Raw genomic sequence first — 18,820 nt, forward strand, 5'->3', positions numbered from 1 at the left:
TTGTATCTAGTTTCTGAAGAAAAGATGTATAATGAAAGAAAATTTATAGTCTTTATTTACATGTGCAATATGTTTCTCCTCCTGTCTCATCCCCTTTGTGAGAACTCAGGGCCAGAATTACAGTATCTGAAGTTGCTTTTGGATCCTATTCAGCTCCCATCTGTCAAGATCTGGTTTTAATCGAATGGGTTTTCCATCTGAAAGTAGCTGTTGGATAGAGAATGAGTAAAAATATTTGTGTGTGAATTAGCTCAGAGTGAAGCTACAAACTTTTTTTTTTCCCACAACAAACACATGGAAAAATGTTCTTCAGTGTAGTGTGGCCGGCCTGAAAATTGGCAACAGCAGCTTCCTTCCCAGGCTCTGACTCCTCTGCCTTGACTGCATGGGTAAGATCTTTAAAGGGGACCTGAAATCTTCATGTTACACAAGCTCAACTCTCCATGCAGCAGGGCAGTGCTGATGTCACCCTTTTGTATATGGGCATTGCAGGAAAGAGGTTGGGTGGTTTGGTTTTCCGGGAGAATTATGAGATACAGAAGAATAACTGAGTTTGCTAAGTCAGGCTCTTACCCCTGGGCAGTCTTCCCTTTGCCAGCCTTGATGGTCTCTGCCCTGGTGAGAAGAGCAGATATGTGCAATGATGAGAAAGGCTCCAGATCTCCTTAACAGCCTGTGCTCAGCATCTCCTGTTATTGAATGCCATGAAACTGGGCTGCAGGAGATGGGAGGCAGACTGCTCTGGGGACTGAATGTGGGTGTAACGAGCAGAGAGCAAAGTATGGCTGCAGGAGCTCTGTGGTTTCTGGGAGGATACCTCTCCTACTAGGAAAGAAGAAGAAAAAAAATCCATTGGTGGTTGTTGGAAAAGTGTTGTTAAACCAAGTATTCAACACTCCTTTAGGGATTTTCATGCAATACTTTTTATTGGTAAAAGTAGAGAAAAAATTGAATCAGTAGCTAGAAAGATGGTCTGGTGTCTTTGGGGAGATGGAGAAGAGGGTGATGCTTATCCATCCCCTGTTGCTGGAGACAGAGCTTCACTTCTGCATCCATGGCAAAAGGGAGAGCTCCTGCTGCAGTGGTGTGGCTGAGGGAGGAGGAATGCTTTCCTGTTTCCTCTGCCAGATCGTTATCTCAGCCCATATGTGAAACCTGGAAATTGCTTTAAAGGCCCAGGAGCTGTCCTAGCTGTGATTTTCATTATATTGATGTTGTGTGGTCACCCTTGATAGCTCCATCCTGTGTTTGCTGAAGTCTTGTTGCAGATCTGTCATCAAGGCAGCAGGACCAGCACTGGCCTGAGAGAGAAGAACCTGGCCCATTTTTAACTTTTTAAAATAATATTTTGGAGGTACCAGGGTCAAGAAGAAACACTTTTGTGTTTTGTGTGTGTATTTATATGTATATGTACAAGTTTGTGTGTGTGTATGTGAATCACTTTTTATGACAGCTTCTTGCAAAACATTGTTTCTGTAAGAGGATTATTTTGGGGATGGGCTAGGGCTGGACAAGGGAAATCCTGGGCTTATTCCAGGTTTTGTTGCTGTTTCCATCAATGCAAGGAAGCAGTGTCGCTCTCACTGTCCGGATTTACATCACCTTCCAGCGAGTGCCAAAGGTGCTGAGTGGTCTGATGTGACTCAGCAAGAGCTGTGAGCCCAGACAGGGTTTGGTGTCTGTCACACACATATGGGTGTGAGTTAGTAACTGTGCTGCATGGCTGGCATTCCACAACACCTGTGGAGCTGCGTTTCCTTTGACTTTCCTGTTGGACCAGAGCCACTCCTTGCTTGGGAAGGGCGACAGCCACATCTCCATATACAAAGACAACCTGGAGTGTGGGGTTGGAGATCAGCACCCCATGATGAGCTGTTGCTTCAGGGGTGGCATAACTCTCCCAGCCATGCCTGTAGCTGGCCTGGGGACCCTCCAAAGAGGATAGAAGGTAGGGTGTGTTACCACAGAGCAGGAAATGTGGCATTGCTCAATTAGAGCTTTTATCCCAGACAGAGCAAAGTCGATGGGAGCTGCTGATAGGGATGTGTAGGGGAGCACTCAGTACTCCCCCAAGATTTCTCTTGAAGGCTGCAACAGGCTTCAATTTAGGCTAGTCCTGCTCGCAGGGCTACATCCCTCACTGTGATGGGGAACAGCCACTGAGATCTCAAATTTACCCATGTTGACTGTTCTGCCTTTGCATGTATCTGTGGCCCAGGCTGATTTGTGTTTTCTTTTCCTTGAACAGGTCTATATCATCAATGTAACATGGTCTGACCTGACTTCCCAGATAATCTACCGGAGATACAGCAAGTTCTTTGACCTGCAGGTAAGTCTGTCCTGTCTGACATAAAATATTATTTCTACTTATGCTTCTAGTCATGTTTCCAGCTGGGTTAATCGTGCCTTTAAATAAGGCTTTGTGCTTGTTTGGTCTGTTACATGTCATGATCTTGAAACTTTTCAGAGTCTGCCCTTGTAGGGTATAAGATAAGTGGGTGGTATGCTCACAGTGAGTAACTTGCACTGTAAAGACGTTTAAAGCTGACATTTTCATGAATGGTTCTTATTAAAGAGGGGATCTAATTTTAAATACTTCAGATGCACTTAAAACAGAGAGAGCACTACATTCTGGGCCCCCAGAAACTACTTAACCAAGTAACTGAAAACAACAGAGCTTTTGCACACTCCCAGAGCAGCTCAGTAATGGAGATTGCAGTGGAAACTTTCCAATCTCTCTTCCTAACCATCTACCCAGCCAGCCAGTGTCCTGGCTCCTGCTGTTTTGTAAAGCTCCTTTTCTCTATTCTGTGCCTGTATGTTTAGATTCCATCAAAAGCTTTCTTGCTGGATAGCTGCTGACTAAAGTCTGAAACCAGGAATCAGCTGCTTCACTTCTGGTAGTGCTCCCAGGCACCTGCATGGGTAGGGGGAGTTTTGGGGTTGGTGGTGTTTGCCAGTAATCCAGGTCCACTGATATTTTTGTATCATTGTAGCTTTGTAGGCAGCAAAACTAATTGCCTGGGTTAGAAATAAGAGCTGTGGCTTGAGAGACTTTTGAACTTCAGGGAAAAAGTTGATTTTTGGACTGGTGGTTGTGTTTGGAGCTGGGCTGAGGTTACAGTATCAGGTGAGTCCTCACAGTCAGTATTGAGGTTGTTGCTGACTGTGCTGTGTCCTGAAAAGTAACACTGAGCCTTTTTGCATGATGAATTAGGGAAAAAAAAAAGGTATCTTAAAGAGGTCCAGTTTCATCTTTACTCCTCTTTATGTTTCATTTCTGGTACTTGGAAACCTGAAGTCTCTAGGCTGTTTTGTAAGCTGTATCAGTTATTATCGCCTCCTGGCCTTTTGGGTGAAATGTGACCATTTCTACAGCCAGTCCTAGTTTCTGTTTGGCAGGAGGACAAGAGAGCTTCTTAAGCTTCCTCTTTTGCCTATCTCCATTTCTAACTGGGCTAAAGTGCCAGGCCTGCCAGTCCCACTGCTGTAAGAGTATGTCAGCATCTTCTCTGTGCCTGCTTTAGCTGTACCTGCTAAAGGTGCCCAGCTCCCAGATCACAAACATTTGCTGTCAGCATGCAAATTGTGGCCAAAACTGTTTCTTTCTTTTCCTCTCTTCTTTCTCTTTTCGCCCAGTTCTGTTTTCATGTATATGTTGTTCTGGGTCTCCCGGCCTTTCCTGGTAGGCTTGAAAAGTTCCCATCAAGTGTGGAGTTATCAATGGGTTAGTGTGTTGGACAGGAAATGATGTCTCAATCAGGGAGTGAGTCCTGAAAGGTCCCATTGATAAGTGCAAGGGGGCCTAGCCAGTGGAAAACTCCTGCTTGCATGACGCTTCTCCCCCCACGAGAAAATACGACAAGAAAGTAACAAAATTCCCTTCTTTAACCCTATTCCCTCCCAGGGATCTCTGTTGGGACCAACACTGCATAAGCAGTGACAGCTCTCTGCAGCAGCCCCTTTAGCTCTTGCAGTGTGAGGGGCAGAGTTACAGAAACTGAGGTCTTCACTTGAGATTTCCACAGTCCTGCCATGTTTCTGTACTATGTCACTTGTCCATCTGTGCCTCAGTTTCCCAGCTGTGAGATGGGGACAAGGCCCTGTGTGCTCAGGTTGCCATAACGTGCTTTTAGACTCCCAAAGGCGATAGATAATTTTTTACTTATCCCCTCCTATTATTCTTTCTGGATTTTTGATTATGCCTGAACATCTCATAGATGAGGCAAAGGAAACTGCTTTGGGTCTTGAATAGAAATTTTTACTTCCAGCTCTTATGAAGTCTGCAAAGAGCGTTGGGAAAGCAAATGAATGCTAAGGGGTCTCTTGCATTTTGGGAAACCATCTTGGCTTGATGTGCAGAGATTCTTGGTCAAAGAGAAATGGGCTCCAGATCTTGGGATGACTTGTGCTTTACAGATTTTTTGCTGGAAGCTTGAACTTCTAACCTAGCACTGGTTGAACGTGGGGTTTTTACCACGCCATGCATGGTAAGGTGGTCTTAGCATAATCAGTCTACTTTGATAACGTCCCTGCTTATCCCCATGTGGCACTTCTAGGAGAAAACCAAGCAAATTCTCAGGGAGTAATGCTCAGCCAACTCACGGGCACCACTCATGTCCAAAACAGCTGGAGTCCACAGGTCTCTGCCAACTCCACTCGCCCTGCTGTGTCAACGACAGAGCTGCACTTCAGGGCTTCCAAAGCCTGCACGTGTCTCATTTGCTCTTGACTGGAAGTGGAGGAACAAGGGCTGACTTGTAATGACTTAATCAGGGCTGCAGTGGCTGGCATTGACAGTGACACTGGATATGACCCATGGGGAAACCCAGGGGTTGCCCAGGAGCAAGGAGGGAGGAATACAGATAATTAATTTCACTACTCCATTTTCATGTTTCTTTAAACAAGAGCCCACCCTTCCCCAAACGGCTGTCTCTGGGAAGTAGCTCAGTGGTTTTGAGAGCTGTAGCATTAGTAGAAACTGCATTTTTAAAAAATACTTTGCAAATTATATTAGGCACTGCGGGTGGTAAAAGACTGCTCTGTCCCAAGGATTCAAATCCGAGGAGAGCTTGGCTGTGCTATTTCAGCAGTGCATATGCTTGAATTGGGAGTTTTTGAGTTTAGTAACAGGGCAGTAAGGCTGTTCATACCATAGGATTTGTTTGCCCCACAGAGGTGTAAGAAGTACAGCAAACAGAACCCAAAGCAGCAAGCCAGGTGTCAGCCCTGTGCTGCTTCAGTAGGGGCTGGATATCTGTAAACACAGATTTTAAATTAAATTAGGGCATTGCTGCATCATTTAATTGTGCAACCAAGTCACATCTGCTCCTGAGCATGGGTCAAATGATGGCAGCAGAATACATGTGGGTGCCAGTGTTTCAGTAAATAGGATTGAAAAGATTGAATTCACTCTGCATAGATGAAAGCATTACTATAAATTGCTTGTCAAATCCAATTATCTGTTGTCTTTTACCCTGGGGAGACATTTGCACCTGAGCACCATGTGGAGTCAAAGCTACCTCCTAATGTAATATTTTGAATATCATTTTCTTGCACTTGTCTGCAGTGCAGAACAGAGAAGTGTAAGGAGAATAATGTGAACATCACCTGTCAGTAGTGCTGACCCTTGTGACAGGCTGGTGGCTCACTGGGGCACGTTCCCTGGATGCTCTTTGAGGTCTTCCATCATTATGGAATTGCTGCTGGTGGTTGTAGAATCCCATCCTGAGGTGATAGTTCAGGAATGATGCCGTTGTCCCCAAAGGAGCTGAGAAAGGACACCTTTATTGGGACAGCAGGGATAACTCCTGGCATTTCCACTGTGCAGTAAAAGACATCTACAGATGTAAAGTCCGTGTTTTTCTTGCTGGAAAGTGCTTTTGAAGGCTGTTAGCAGAATGGGGATTTGCAGCTGAGTGCGTGCATAAATAAATGCCCAAAGCATAAGGTGGAGAAGTGTGGAGGTGCAGACAGCTCTCACCCTCCCAGTGGCCATGCTGGGCTGGAAAACAACCACAAAATGTGCAGCTGGCAAGTATGAAGGATGTGTCTTTCCCCTTTCCCCACATCACCCTTGCAGTTGCCCAGTGTCACCTTGGAATTTTTACAGCCTTTTTGACCCCAGCTGGGTGCTGGCCCCACTGCTAAGAAAGTCCCTCCCCAGAAAAGTGGGCAGGGAAAATGGGACCAAGGATCCATGCCTGGCCTCAACTTCAGTCACCAGTGGTCATCACCACTGCATTTCATCCAGTGACTCCAAGTGTTCTCTGATTCCATGCGGGTGCTACTCAGTGCCCGAACAGAGCATGAACAGGACCAGCATCTGAGCAGAGGGAGCAGACCCTCTGTTCCATGGGCATGGCTGGGTCTGTGTGTGGAGCTGGGGCAGGATCCTTTCCACAGCAGGTGTAATGCAGCTTTCTCCAAGGTGAAACACAGCAGCTGGATTTAGCAGCATGCCACGATCCCACGCTGTGTTTGGCTGCGCAGGAGCTGAACAGCATCCCCAGAGCCGTAGCAGGAATGTTAGGTAGGCAGGTCTCAGTCTCCCCACACAAGGACACAGACAGGTGGTTTGGCTGCAAGCAGATGTCTGAAATGTCACAATATTGGAAAGGCAAATAAACAAGGCTGTGCTCAAGCACTGGCTCTGTGTATCAGCAAAATATTATCTGCCCTATGTGGTTTGCTGATCTAAGCAAGTTTTCTTCAAAGTGATCCAGAAAAAGGAACTCACTAGCAGCCAGTTAGGACATTAAAAACGTAAAGACTATCAAGAATTGTATTAGGAAGAGGAAAGACATGTAAGTTGTTTTCATCCTGATGATAAAACATCAAGAGCTTAATTTGTTATTGCTAGGGTCATCCCGAATGTTTATAGTGCTATAATGAAGTAACAGAGCATTGAAAATGACATTAAACAAAAATGGTAGTATAAAAACTAGTAATTGTGCAGAGCAAAGAGGGAATTCTGTGATTCTGATGGAATTGTGTATATTCACTCCATTAGTTAGTCTGGGTTAATTGCCCAAGTGGAGACCTACAGCCCTAATTCTGGTGGTCCGGCGCAGTGTAACTCAGTGATGACTGTTTTTTAGGGCCTCTGCTATTTAATTTTGTTTAACCACTCAGCTCTGCAGGAGTGGTGAATGGACAAGTTCAAGCATGCACTAAGTTTAGCACTGGTGAACAGTGTAGGTAAGAATGCAATGGGACAAATGTTCTCCTGTGTTTTCAAGTGCTGACTCCTAACCCTCAACCCACCGGGCCTCTTTAGCAGCATGAGCAGTCACCCACTGGTCTTCCCAGCCTTGCAGAGCAGCAGTGTCACTCTGCAATGGGTGACCCTCTCTTCTGTAGGTGCCACCCTGTGCAGAGCTCCTGGCTGGCACTGTGGGAAGGGAGGGAAGGAAGGAGGGCTGCTGCTGCTGTGGCTCCGCGCGAGATGCAGCTTGCCCCTCTCGCAGCGTGGGAGGTTTGTGCTGAAAGGATTCCCAACCTCTGACGGGCTCAGTGAGTGTTTCTGTTGGGCTGCATGTGTGCATCTGAGGGTGCTAAAGGCAACAGGCAGGAAAGCTGGAGGAGAAGGTGGGGTCAAATGGGGCAGGGGTGGAACAGCATGGCAGATACTGCTGCATCAGACTGTGGTGGAAGTGCACAGTGAAATTGGTGTTTTTCAGGCTGGGCTCTGCATGTGCCTCCCTCTGCTTGGGCAGTGCTGGCCTTGGCCAGCATTGTCTGGTTTGCTAGGATTAAGATTCCCTTGTTCCTGTTCCCTTGGTGTAGGATGCTGGGCCTCAGCATCCTGGCCCTGCTGTAGATGTTGAGAGCGGCTGTGAAATTCTTCTCCAGACCAGAGGCCTGGCTCCATATCTGACCCATCAGGTTCATACCCATTGCTTGGCTTCGGGACATCCCTGATAATCTTGGAAATGTGGGGATGGAGTTACTGCAACAGCTGTAGGGTTTCATTCATAAATAGCTTCCTTAAGAACATTATTGAAACTGAAACAAGACTGGGAAAATTCAGAGGAAATCTGAACATGGGGCTGTCAACACGTCTGTTCCCAAAGGTCAGGGCTGGCTCCTTGGGGAGAAATGGCACATCCTTTCTTCTGAGTAAACACAGGCCAGTTGTTTGCTGCTGTTATCCCAGACAGTGCGGGGAGAGAATTCCAGTGCAAGGCTTGCAGGGGATGCAGAAAACCAGATTTCCAGGAGGAGCCCTGCACTGTCTGTGAGGGTTGACTGTGCCTCCTGTGTTTTGGCAGCTGTGCTGGAGCTCTTGGTACAGCCATGCTTGCAAGACTTGGCCTTCAGTAGGAGAGACCCCTCAATGCCTGTTCTCAGAAAAATGGCCCAGCAGCAAGCTTGTAACAGGCCTTCCCAGGGGAATTGAGATGCCCCTGGGAAAAAAATAATAGCTGACATGATTATTGAGCTGAGGATGGTTGTCTCCACTGATTTAAAATCTATCAAAATACCATTTGTCCTTCTAGCCTTAGGATACCAGCTGGCTTGGGGCAGTATCTTTGTGTTCAATGAATAGATGGAATTGTTTATATTTCTAATTTGCATCATTACTTAAATGTTTGCTTGGCAAAACAATCTGTTCAGCTTCCAGTATTTGTTTTTAAAGAGACTTTCCACGTCAGATGAAGATGAGTGCCATGATGAGGAAATGGCAAAGTGCTTGCCAACCTACAATAGAGGTGCATTGAATGACCATGGCAAAGAGCTCACAGCTGAGAAGGTGACCCAGCCTATGGGAACCCTCCCTTTTGTACTTCTTCACCAGGCTTCTGTTGGACTATAAAGCTGACATTTGAGTATTGCTTCTAATCTGCAGCATGGGAATCTCTTGCAGGGTGGCTTGGGGAAATACTTGCTGCTCAGCACCAATCCACCTCTCTGGCCAGGACATGGGTAACCTTAGAAAGTAAGGTGGTAGCTTAGCCAGCTCTTCAGGGTGTGACAGCAGCAAGGCAAGAACAGAGGTGACACTCCTGTCGCTCTGTCTCAGTGGTCTGGGCTCTATGTGTAGTTAGACAAATAAGTTTTCTTTGTTTGGTTTTTTTAAAGAAATATTAGGAACATCACAAAGAGGTTGTTGACTTCTTAGCTGTGTCTCTTGAATTGTATATGGGCTGCCTCTAGCAGGCATAGAAAACAGTGAAATTGGTCAAAGGTGTTATTTTCTGGAATTATTCCCTTGCTTTCTAGAGTTTTGGTTTGTGTAAGTTGTTCTTAACATCAATACCTACATCCTGCACTTATTGCTGGCTTGGAGGCTGTGAGAATGTTAGAGGACCTGTGTTGTGGGAAGGGCTCTCCTGGATACAGCCACAGAGAGGAAAAGCAACAAGTTCTTCCTAGTGAACTGAATTGACTTACATCAGCTGTGGAGGACTCACACCTATTTTCATAGCTGTTGGTTGCTTCGCGTGTTAAAAATCCAATGTATCAGAAGCATGAGTCCCTGCAAGGCTGTGATGATAATGGAAATCTAAAAACTTGCCTGAAATTCCCAAAAATTCCTAACCATGGTGGAAAGCTTTGGTATGGGGCCCAGACGTGCTGGGTTTGTGCATGGACAGTATCTCATACAAGGGATTATGCAGAATCATGGTAAAAACTGGGCTGAAAGCCTTTCTTCATCAGAGTGTGTAAAGACTCAGTGTATACATCCTGTGTTATCCCTCCTCCATCTCCATTGTTTTGGTATTGGAAACTCTCTTCTCATAGATCTCCACAGCAGGACTTAAAGGTCAGCCTTGGGAGCAGCCCACTTGTTTGTTACACTTGTTCCAGGTTTTATTGGCTGGAACAATAAAACACAGGAGAATGGTTTGGCTGTGGGACCAGCCCCAGCCAAAGCTGCAGCTCTGGGGCTGCTGGCCTCACACAGGCAGCAAATTCTCCAAGTGCCACTTTATTAGCGTATTTCCTCCTACCAGAGAGCAAGATCAGCTTTTTAATTTTTTTTTTTTGGGAACATCTGTGTGAAAATTAAATTCCTTGGCGGGATTTTTCCATGGCTATTTTTTTCCCCAATGCACCCAAGCCCTGAAAGTTGGGGCATGACAATTCCACCCCTTCCCCTACGTTGTCACTCTGCCCTAATCATACTCAGCTTTCAATTATTTATACTGCCAGAAAATTGCACGGAGTTCACACCCCCAGCCCTGAAACACAATTCCACTTTTGTGCAGGGAATACAATCCTTCACTTTCATTAAGTGTGCGGAGACCAAGATGAGAAGTGCCTGTTGTGTTCGCATCCCTTGGCTCGTGATGAGAGGAGCTGCTTGTTTTCGCAAACGTCTTAAATAGCCCTGGAAGGGTTACGGGGAGTTTATTTACATTATTGCATTTAAGTGCAAATAGAAAATTGCCCAGCCATAATGGAAAGTTTATGCAGGGCTCTGTCAGGGCTCTTTTCCATGTCACCTCACTCGTCCCAGCTTTCTGCTCTGACAGGCTCAGATGTGGGAGGGCCCTGTCTGGAAGGAGCAGTAGCTCTTGGTGCTGTCACACCATGGTTTGCTTACAGGACACAGCAAAGCATCAACTGGCATCTCTTCCACTGTGGACTGTGTACAGTCCTGCCTGCCATAGGGAAGGCTCCTGATCAGGCTCACCCCAGCCTGATTTATGAGCACTGGGTGCTATTTGCTTCTTCCCCATAGCATCTGAATGACCGATCTTTTCATCTTCAATGTATGGAGCCTGAAGTTGGGAGTTGGTTTGCCCCCTGTTCCGTTCCTGCTTGCCTCGGGTCACAGCATGGTTCTCCTTTTCTGCAACCAGAGCAGTGTCATGTCTCGTGCAAATGCAAGTATTCCCACTGCAGAACTGCCTTTTGCAATTTCCACTTCCCTCCCTTCAGGGGAAGCATTGAAGTGGAGCGGTCAGGGCAGTAAAACCCACAGAGCTGAGCAGACACATGGTGAATCACGCAAAAAGCAGGAATAGTGATGCTCTGGGGGAAGCACAGCTTTGTGTTCTCCATCCTCGGTGCTCTGTTTGAACAGGATTCAGCCAAGCTGAAGGCTTTGCTCTCCACCTTGTGTTTTTCCATTTAAAAGGAGAGTTCTGGTCTCAGATCTGTGCAGGAAAGGAAGGGCTTGAATTCTTACAGCACATCAGACCTTTGGCACTGGCCTGGCTGGCACCCTGCTGAGTCCACACCTGCCATTGAGCCTTGACCCACACAAGTGGCCATAACTAAAGTTTTTTTAAGCTATCCCACCTGGGACCCTCTGAGGATGCAAAGGCATCAGAGCAGGGAGTTGCAGTCCAGTGAGGAGATTTGCACTTCAACAAATTGCTGACATGTTCTTGATGGTAGGAGCTGTGAACAAGCTCACAGAGGACTAAGCGGAGACTCAGAAAAGCATCACAGTGTGTTTAAGATAATTTCTGTAATTCTGCAGTACACTGAGAGCAGAGCTCTCTATTAAAGCCATTCCAGAGGCATCAGTGTTGATGCAGGGGTGCCTCTGATTCACCAGGTCAGTCAAGGGTAGATCCTAATCTATTTAGTGGTGCTTTTACAAACAGAGGTAACATCAGAGCCGTGTGTCTGGGTCTTGATGCATTTGTTTTTTAAAGGGTGTGTCAAGAAAACCAGTGAGACTTGCTGGACGGCTCCCTTCAGATAGGTGTTTTGAGAGAGGTGAAGGACAAACCATGAAAACACTGTGAAAGAGAGGGGGAAATTCCAAATGGGAAGAAATTAGAAAGCAAACTAGGAAAGGACTGAGTAAAATGATAATAGGGAAAAAATTATTTCAAAGGGCTAGGTTAAGTTTAATTATCAAAGTTTTATCTTAGAAGGGAATGCACTTATCCACCTGGACAAAAAAGTTATTTCACAGACTTTTCCCTTTAACTGGCTAATCTTTTGATAGCCCAGTGCGTTGGCGTGTTGTGGCCTTTCTGTCATCTGGGAATGTTTGACATCCAAGTCCAGGCTTCTCCTGGTCACAACAGTGATGTGCTGCTGCTAGAACAAAGCTGGCATGTGTCTTCCTGGTGAAGAAAGTATGTTGTGGGATGACACATGACAAACACCTGCATCCTTGTAACAAGTCCAGGTTGTCTGGTAGTTTTTTGGTGTGCTGGTAACTGTTAATGCAGCTTTGCAAAAACCTCTGTTGCCTTGCACAACACTCACTGTGTTACTGTGCTGAGGGTTAGAGGATGCTGGTTGTTTGCACATAAGGGTAGGATTTAGCATTTGGTGCTTTAGAAGGTGGTAGAGATTTATTTGACATTGAATTCTGGGAATAAGGTAGATGGTGCAAGTGATGTGCTGCATGAAGGTGGCCCCTGGCTAGCCTTACGTAAAGGGAAAAGTTTGCAAAAGGTGCTTCCGAGCTAGACAGGAGTCCTAAAGCTTCACATTGGTTCTGGGTGTGGGAGATTATCCAGCTGAGCAGGGGTGTGCTGTGAGCTGCAGGAGCACTAGGGCTGTTGTTAGGAAACTTCATGCTGAATTCTGTTCCACACTGAGGTCAAAATATATTTCATTACCTTAATGTGGAAATGTTTTTTGTATAATTATGAGCTTGGAGTCTGTTGTGTGGAAGAAGGAGGGGGGGAACTGCTGGTGCGGCAGGAAGGTTATCTGGAAATACCCACCCATAAAATGGGGGCTATAATCAGCCCTCCTGGAGAAAGTTTATTCATTAATGTTTTTAAAGTGCTTTGAAGTCTTTGGCTTGGACTGTTTTTAACAGAGCCAAATGTTAGCTGCATTACAGTAGCTAAGCCAGACCATAATGACCACGTTCCCTCTCCTCCCCCTGAGCCCCCAGTCATTTCTGACAGGGTTTGGTGAAGAAGTGAAACATCAGCAGAGTGACCAAACAGAAGTGAAGTGCTCAGCAGAAATATAAATAGTGCTTTTCCTTCTTGGGATTATGTCCTGGTCCCATGGAGTCTTGTGGTTGGAAAGGGAATTTGTAGAAGGGATGAGGAATTTATTTCTAAGCTTGTACCATGTTATCCCAGTTGGTTACTGGTTTGGGGTCCCCTGGGTGATTGCAGTTATCCCATCTTGTCTCCGTGCCAAGTCACCTGGGTGAGACTGGCCTGCTGGGATGGGAGGGAGTGCACAGTGAGCAGGGCAAAGACTTCACTGGGGCAAAGCAAGGAGGCCCCAGAGCAGGATGCAGGAAGAGCTGGTTTGATGGGCTGCTCAGCTCTGGCTGCCCCTAAATGCACCTTGCTCCACACCTGTCCATTTCTTAACAGCACTGTGTCTGCCCTGTCAGTAACAGAATAGCATCTGCCTTTCCTTTTGCTTGATTTCTGATCTCAGGAGGTGAAATTTGGTGATGTCATTGGTGGCAGCAAGGATCATTCTCTTCCATGTGAAGGAGCTGGGGGGATTCAGACCATGCTGTATCCCCAGAGTCCCTTGTGGATGAGATGGCAGCACAGAGGCAGCAGGTAAATGGATGTGCCAAGAGCCACGGGGTAAGGACACATCCCAGAGTGAGTTACTCTTACAAAATTGTTCTCTGAGCTTGCAGGCATTTGCTCTGGGTGGCAACTGGGAACATCTCATTAGCATGACCTGGTTTGTCATATGTTTAGACACAACCCATAGCTCTCCTGGCCAGCTCTGACACTCTGGCTTGTGATGTACCCATTACCTAGCCTCACCCAGGGCTAGGTTGGGATGGCTTCCTGCCTCAGGGACTGCATTGCTAATCTTTGCTTGGAGATTTGAGATGCCCAGACATGCCTTGGTATGGGGGAAGCTGCTCTGCATTGTTATGATGGTTCTCAGCTGGGTGAGAAAGGAGATGTCTCCCGCCCAGAGGCAGAGCACACACTGTTGTGTGCACCCTATAGCAGTGATGCTGGGAAGGTGGCTTGGCAAGACAAAGACCTGATGTTTCTAGTTATCTGTCATCCTTCGAAAGCACCCTCTGATTGTGGAGCTCACAGCCAAAGACTGACCCAGCCCTCGCCTCTAATCTCATCTTTCCTCTAAGAGTCCGGTCCCTGGAAAGATGCAGCTCTCCAAGAAGACATTCCAGGGGGGTTTAATCACTGCACTCGCTCCAGCCCTGCTGTGCTTGTGGTCTAAGCACCTGCTGTTTCGTTTAATTAGCAACAAATGGAAGGCGTGGGTTGGGGGAAGAGAGAGCAGCACCCTGGTGAAGTATTTGCTGCGATGTAATGTATTTTATTTTGGGTCCGGAATGGAGGCCATGAGGAACATTTTCCAGAGGGCTCCATAAACCACCTCTGTTCACAGGGTGATTATTTGAGGAGGGAGGTGAGTGTGAATTTAAATTGGTGCCACTAATTTCTACAAACTACCACATTATTTTTAATTCAAGCTCCAGACTCCCTCCACCCATGGCTTGATGTTGGGATCTGTGAATTTTCCACGTCATTACAGAGTCCCTCTATAAAAGAGAGCTCTTTAAATATATTTTAAAAATTTGATTTCAAATACATCATGCTCTCAAATAAGTCAATATTCAGAACGGAAAACAAACTCTTTCCTTCTCTCATAGTGGCCTGCTCATTTATTTGTATTTCAGTAGTAAAAAATTTCAGTATACCAGCTCTGAGCAGAGCTACGTCTGGTGTTAGAGGCCAGAAAAGGCACAAGTTGAAAGATACAACGCCTTTGTTCCCTGTGATTAGTTCAGCTTGGGAGCTCCCTGTTGAAATCAGTATGTTACATTACCAGCAGTGTTTTACCAATGTGAGGAAGGGAGATGGGGACAACCGGGAAGGAAGACTTCAAGATTGAACCGCTTATGCTGGCCAGTGGCTGTGTCCTGCCTTTGGGAGATCAGGAGGTCCAGCTCTGCAGGGAAGATTACAGTCACAGCTTCCATGTGCTCCTGCCCACCAGCAATGGGGCTCTTTTTTTCTCCGTGGAGGTGGCAAATTTAACAGTGATCTCTCATACTTCTCTGGTGCAAACTGTAATTCTTAGTCTAAAGACACAAAATATATATTGGCCTTTTGTCTGATTTTCTTCAGACAGTGAAAGCACCATAAGAGCTGTGAGACAGGATACTGTAGTTTTTCCCTGCCCCGATCAGAGCTGGGTTTTCTAGATTTGTCCTTTGCATTCCATGTTCTGCAAGAGTTCATCTCCCACGGATTTGAGAGGATATGTTAACATGTGGCTGTCAGGTATCTAGATGGAACGGTGACTGCGGTCATGTCAAGAACACAGACTGATCATTTTGTTCTCAGGGAGTTTTAAATTCAGTCCTGGGTATTGGGTTCTGCTCCAAGTACAGTAAAAGTTCACAGAAAATTCTCATCTTCTGAGATTGTCATAATCTTGAAATAGAGAAATCCTTGCTGTATGTCCATGCTACAGGCCTTCATTATTAGAATATTCCAGTTGGAAGGGACATAAAATGGCCAAGTAGTCCAGCTGCCTGCACACTTCTGGGCTGACCAAAAATTAAAGCAAGTTAAGGGCATTGTCTAAGTGCCTCTTAGTTCCTGATAGGCTTAGGACATCAACCACTCCTCTAGGTAGCCAGTTCCAGTGTTTGACCACCCTCTCAGTAAAGAATAAACCAGTTTGTAGGTACTTCTTAACTACATAATCATTGTGTGCTCACTGCTATCAGTGGGGCATCAGAATGGCTCCTGGAGACATCCAGCTGAGGAGGCAAGTGTAAGAGAGGTTTTCCTGGGAAGGGGATTCAGTTGTGCCAGAAAATTCAGTGGCATCATGAAAAAAACCTCACCTTTACATGAGTGCCAAAGCATGGAAAAGTGGCCTTTGCATCCTAAAAATCAATGATTGCTTTTTGGAGTAGTTACACTGATATTTTTTTTTTTTATCTGCTTGCAGGCACACAGGGCATCTGCACACATCCCAGAACTGTCAGACTCCTGCAAGTCAGCATTATACTCAGAATCAACCCTGTACTCTCCAGCAGTATCTCTGCCTCATCTCAGTTTTTCCTTCTTTCTCTGTGTCCCTCTCTGATAATAGGAATAGGTTCTTTCTGCATGGATCAAATAGGGAAGCAATACCTCGAGGGACTCATTCAGAGTCAGGATATGAAATCTGGAGTTCTTTTTCTACCTCTGACATTTGAGAGATGCTTTTGAGTAGATGAGATACTATTACAGTGTCAGCCCATCTGTCAGCAGAATTGGTATTTGAATCCTATTCCTTTGCTCAGTTTTAACAGAAAGGCAGGTGAAGCTGTCTGGCAGTTTACCTTGTTGCATGTCTCAGTATGGTTAGGAAGGGAAATCTGTTTTTGTTTTCAAGTCTCTATTGTACTTGCAGTGTTTAATGCTGTTCAGTCCCACATTCAGGCAAGGGGATCACCTGCCCAAACTGCTCTTGCAGTTTCTCTTGTAATGGAGAACAGCCCCTTTGCCTCCCCTTTCCCCTGCTGGCGCTTGCTTTCGAAACATGAGCATCTTCCTCTGGCTTCAAATCCTTCTCCAGGTTGATACTGATCTGCAGGGTTCAAAGCAGGAGTGGGATTTCAAAGCTTCCTTGACCATATTGAATCTGCAGTGTGACGCTCAGGCCATGTTGAAAGCCTGAGTTTTTAGGCACATTTAATCACATCTCTGCACCTGTTAGGGTAGAAAAAAATTATTCTGAGTTTTGTTTCTGTTGTTCCTCAGCCACTTTCAAGTTTTCCTTCATTCTTGGCCAGCACAATGTTCTTCAGCACCTGACCTCATGCAGAGATGTGCACCAATCTCGGATGAAAGGCTAGAAACAATTGTCTGCACCTGGCTCAGCAAAATCGTTTTTTGTGTGTCTGGTAGTAAAATTTATTTTGTCAGTTACTTGAGCCAAAGGACGTCGTAATTAAGCAAGATAACTTTGTATCTGGGTTGTTGGCAAAGAGCGTTCTCTGTGCTGGCCATGGAAGTGTAGTTGCTGCCCTCCCATGCCTTTTCTGCCCATATTTGATGACAAAGGGAGTAGCTGTGCTTTGATGAGGCTGGTGTCTTGCTTTCTGATGGAAAATGGGCCATTCTGTTCTCTGATATTTTTCTTACTCTCAGCAGGATGGAGTGGAACTCAATTTTTGAAGTTGCTTGTGCCCAGTAGAAAGCAGTTGATGTGTCATTCCTCTTCCCACCTCCTCCTCACTTCGCTTCTTTCTTGGTACCATTTTCTTTTATTTATTTAATTGAATTTCTAGTGCTGGGTTCTGCAGATGGCAGTTCTCTAGTCCTGATTCCTTACAGCCATAATGGTGAGGAGCTAAAGATATATAACCCTATGGAGGACATGTGGGCTTTCAAAACTAGCAGCCAGGTCTCATCAGGCAGTGCCATCAGACAGTTTGACTGCTGCTCATAAGGGAATTACAGGGCTTGGATATGGCTTGAATCTCTCTGATGCAAGTTCATGTCTTCCTGGATACTTTCTGTGACAAAATATCATCATGTAATTTCACAAGTCTGTGAAATGTTAATTTTCAGGGGCTAGGGCAGAAGAGAGTTGTCTGGTACCTGCAGCTTGTTGGCTAGACTTGGACTTTCCAACACATTTTTGAGGATGTTTCTGCAATCTGGACATCTTTCTGATGTTCCTTTATTGTGGCTTTGCGTGATGGAGAATAGGATAGAATAGACAAGTGCAAATCCACAGATGGGATGAGAAATAGCCCTGAACGCTTGCATGGTGCCCAGCAGGGAACAAATGACTGTCGTGCTTGTTTGTCCTGCCTGTCTGCCCCATCCAGCTTCTAAAGCTGGTTACAAGATGTGGAAAAGCATAGAAATCTGCATCATCACTGCTGGATGTCCTGGATGGACATCAGCCTGCCCATCAAAGTAATTTGTAGGTCACCTTCTTCCCCTCAGAAGTATTTGGGAAGAAGCTGCTGGATGTGATGAGTTGTGGCTACAATTTCCTGTGGCTTGCTTTCCCCAGCACCCTTTCCTTGAATCACCCAAGCATACCTTGCATCAGTGCACCCATTGAGTACCCTTCAGCTGACCACCATGGTTTGCATGTGTGGCCAGACAGGCTGGAGGAACACTTGTGTTTTTGTTTCGTGACTGAGTACATGCCTAGTTAAGTACAAACTGTTCCTGGTGCTGCACTGCTCCTTGTATTACTGGAGAAGTATCTGCCAGAGGAAAGCAGGCATAAATGCTCACTGGACATGCACAGCCTACATGGCCCTGTGGCCAGTCTTGGCTTAAAACTCTGCTGTTGCCCCAGGGATGGGCACAACAGCTCTGGCTTTCAAGGCAGCACTGTGCTGCTGTGGTGGGTAACATTGTTCTGGGTACCTCTTGCACCTGGTACTACTGACCATGGCCTCACCATCAGGTCTTGCAAATGCCACCAGGCAGGGATAGAGGCAGGAAACCTCCTGTGGATGGACAGAGCTGGAAGGAGTCCCTCTCCTCCTGGATGCAAGCATCTGCCTCCATGTGCTCTTTCTCCCTCACAACTTGTAGCAGTTTTCTCATCTGCAAGTTTGGAAAAGTCACAGTCCTGACAGTATTTCTTGACAGCGTGCCTGTGCCACTTAAAAGCTACTGAGATAAAAAAAGACCAAAATAACCCCTACCATTGTCAAAGACCTCCATCAACACTTTTAATACTCTGCCAAATATTACATGTGATTAGTTGGTATGATACACAGAATAGCATCTGGTCCACGAGGAATGCATCCAGAGATGGATGATTGTTATCTGAATGAAAATCCCCGAGTTGGGCTCGAGCATGCAGAGCGTAACACAGAGGCCCTGTAAACACTTGGAGTGCCCACCCGGCTCTGAGCAGCACACGCAGCCATCGTGGCCACTGTCCAAGCCCGTCT

At 46.0% G+C, this 18,820-nt stretch overlaps 1 protein-coding gene across 9 annotated transcripts in view; it reads left to right on the top strand.

Moving 5' to 3' along the window:
• Window positions 1-18,820, top strand: part of SH3PXD2A (SH3 and PX domains 2A) — a 243,399-nt gene that overhangs the window by 39,997 nt on the left and 184,582 nt on the right. For all 9 annotated transcript variants that reach the window (XM_086899425.1, XM_086899424.1, XM_086899427.1 and 6 more), the window contains one exon: window positions 2,249-2,329. In XM_086899425.1, coding sequence (XP_086755551.1) covers window positions 2,249-2,329 — 81 coding nt within the window. The remainder of the gene's footprint in view (window positions 1-2,248; window positions 2,330-18,820) is intronic.

The sequence above is a fragment of the Cyanistes caeruleus genome, chromosome 8 (genome assembly GCF_971803275.1).
Source record: "Cyanistes caeruleus chromosome 8, bCyaCae1.hap1.1, whole genome shotgun sequence".
Taxonomy (NCBI): domain Eukaryota; kingdom Metazoa; phylum Chordata; class Aves; order Passeriformes; family Paridae; genus Cyanistes; species Cyanistes caeruleus.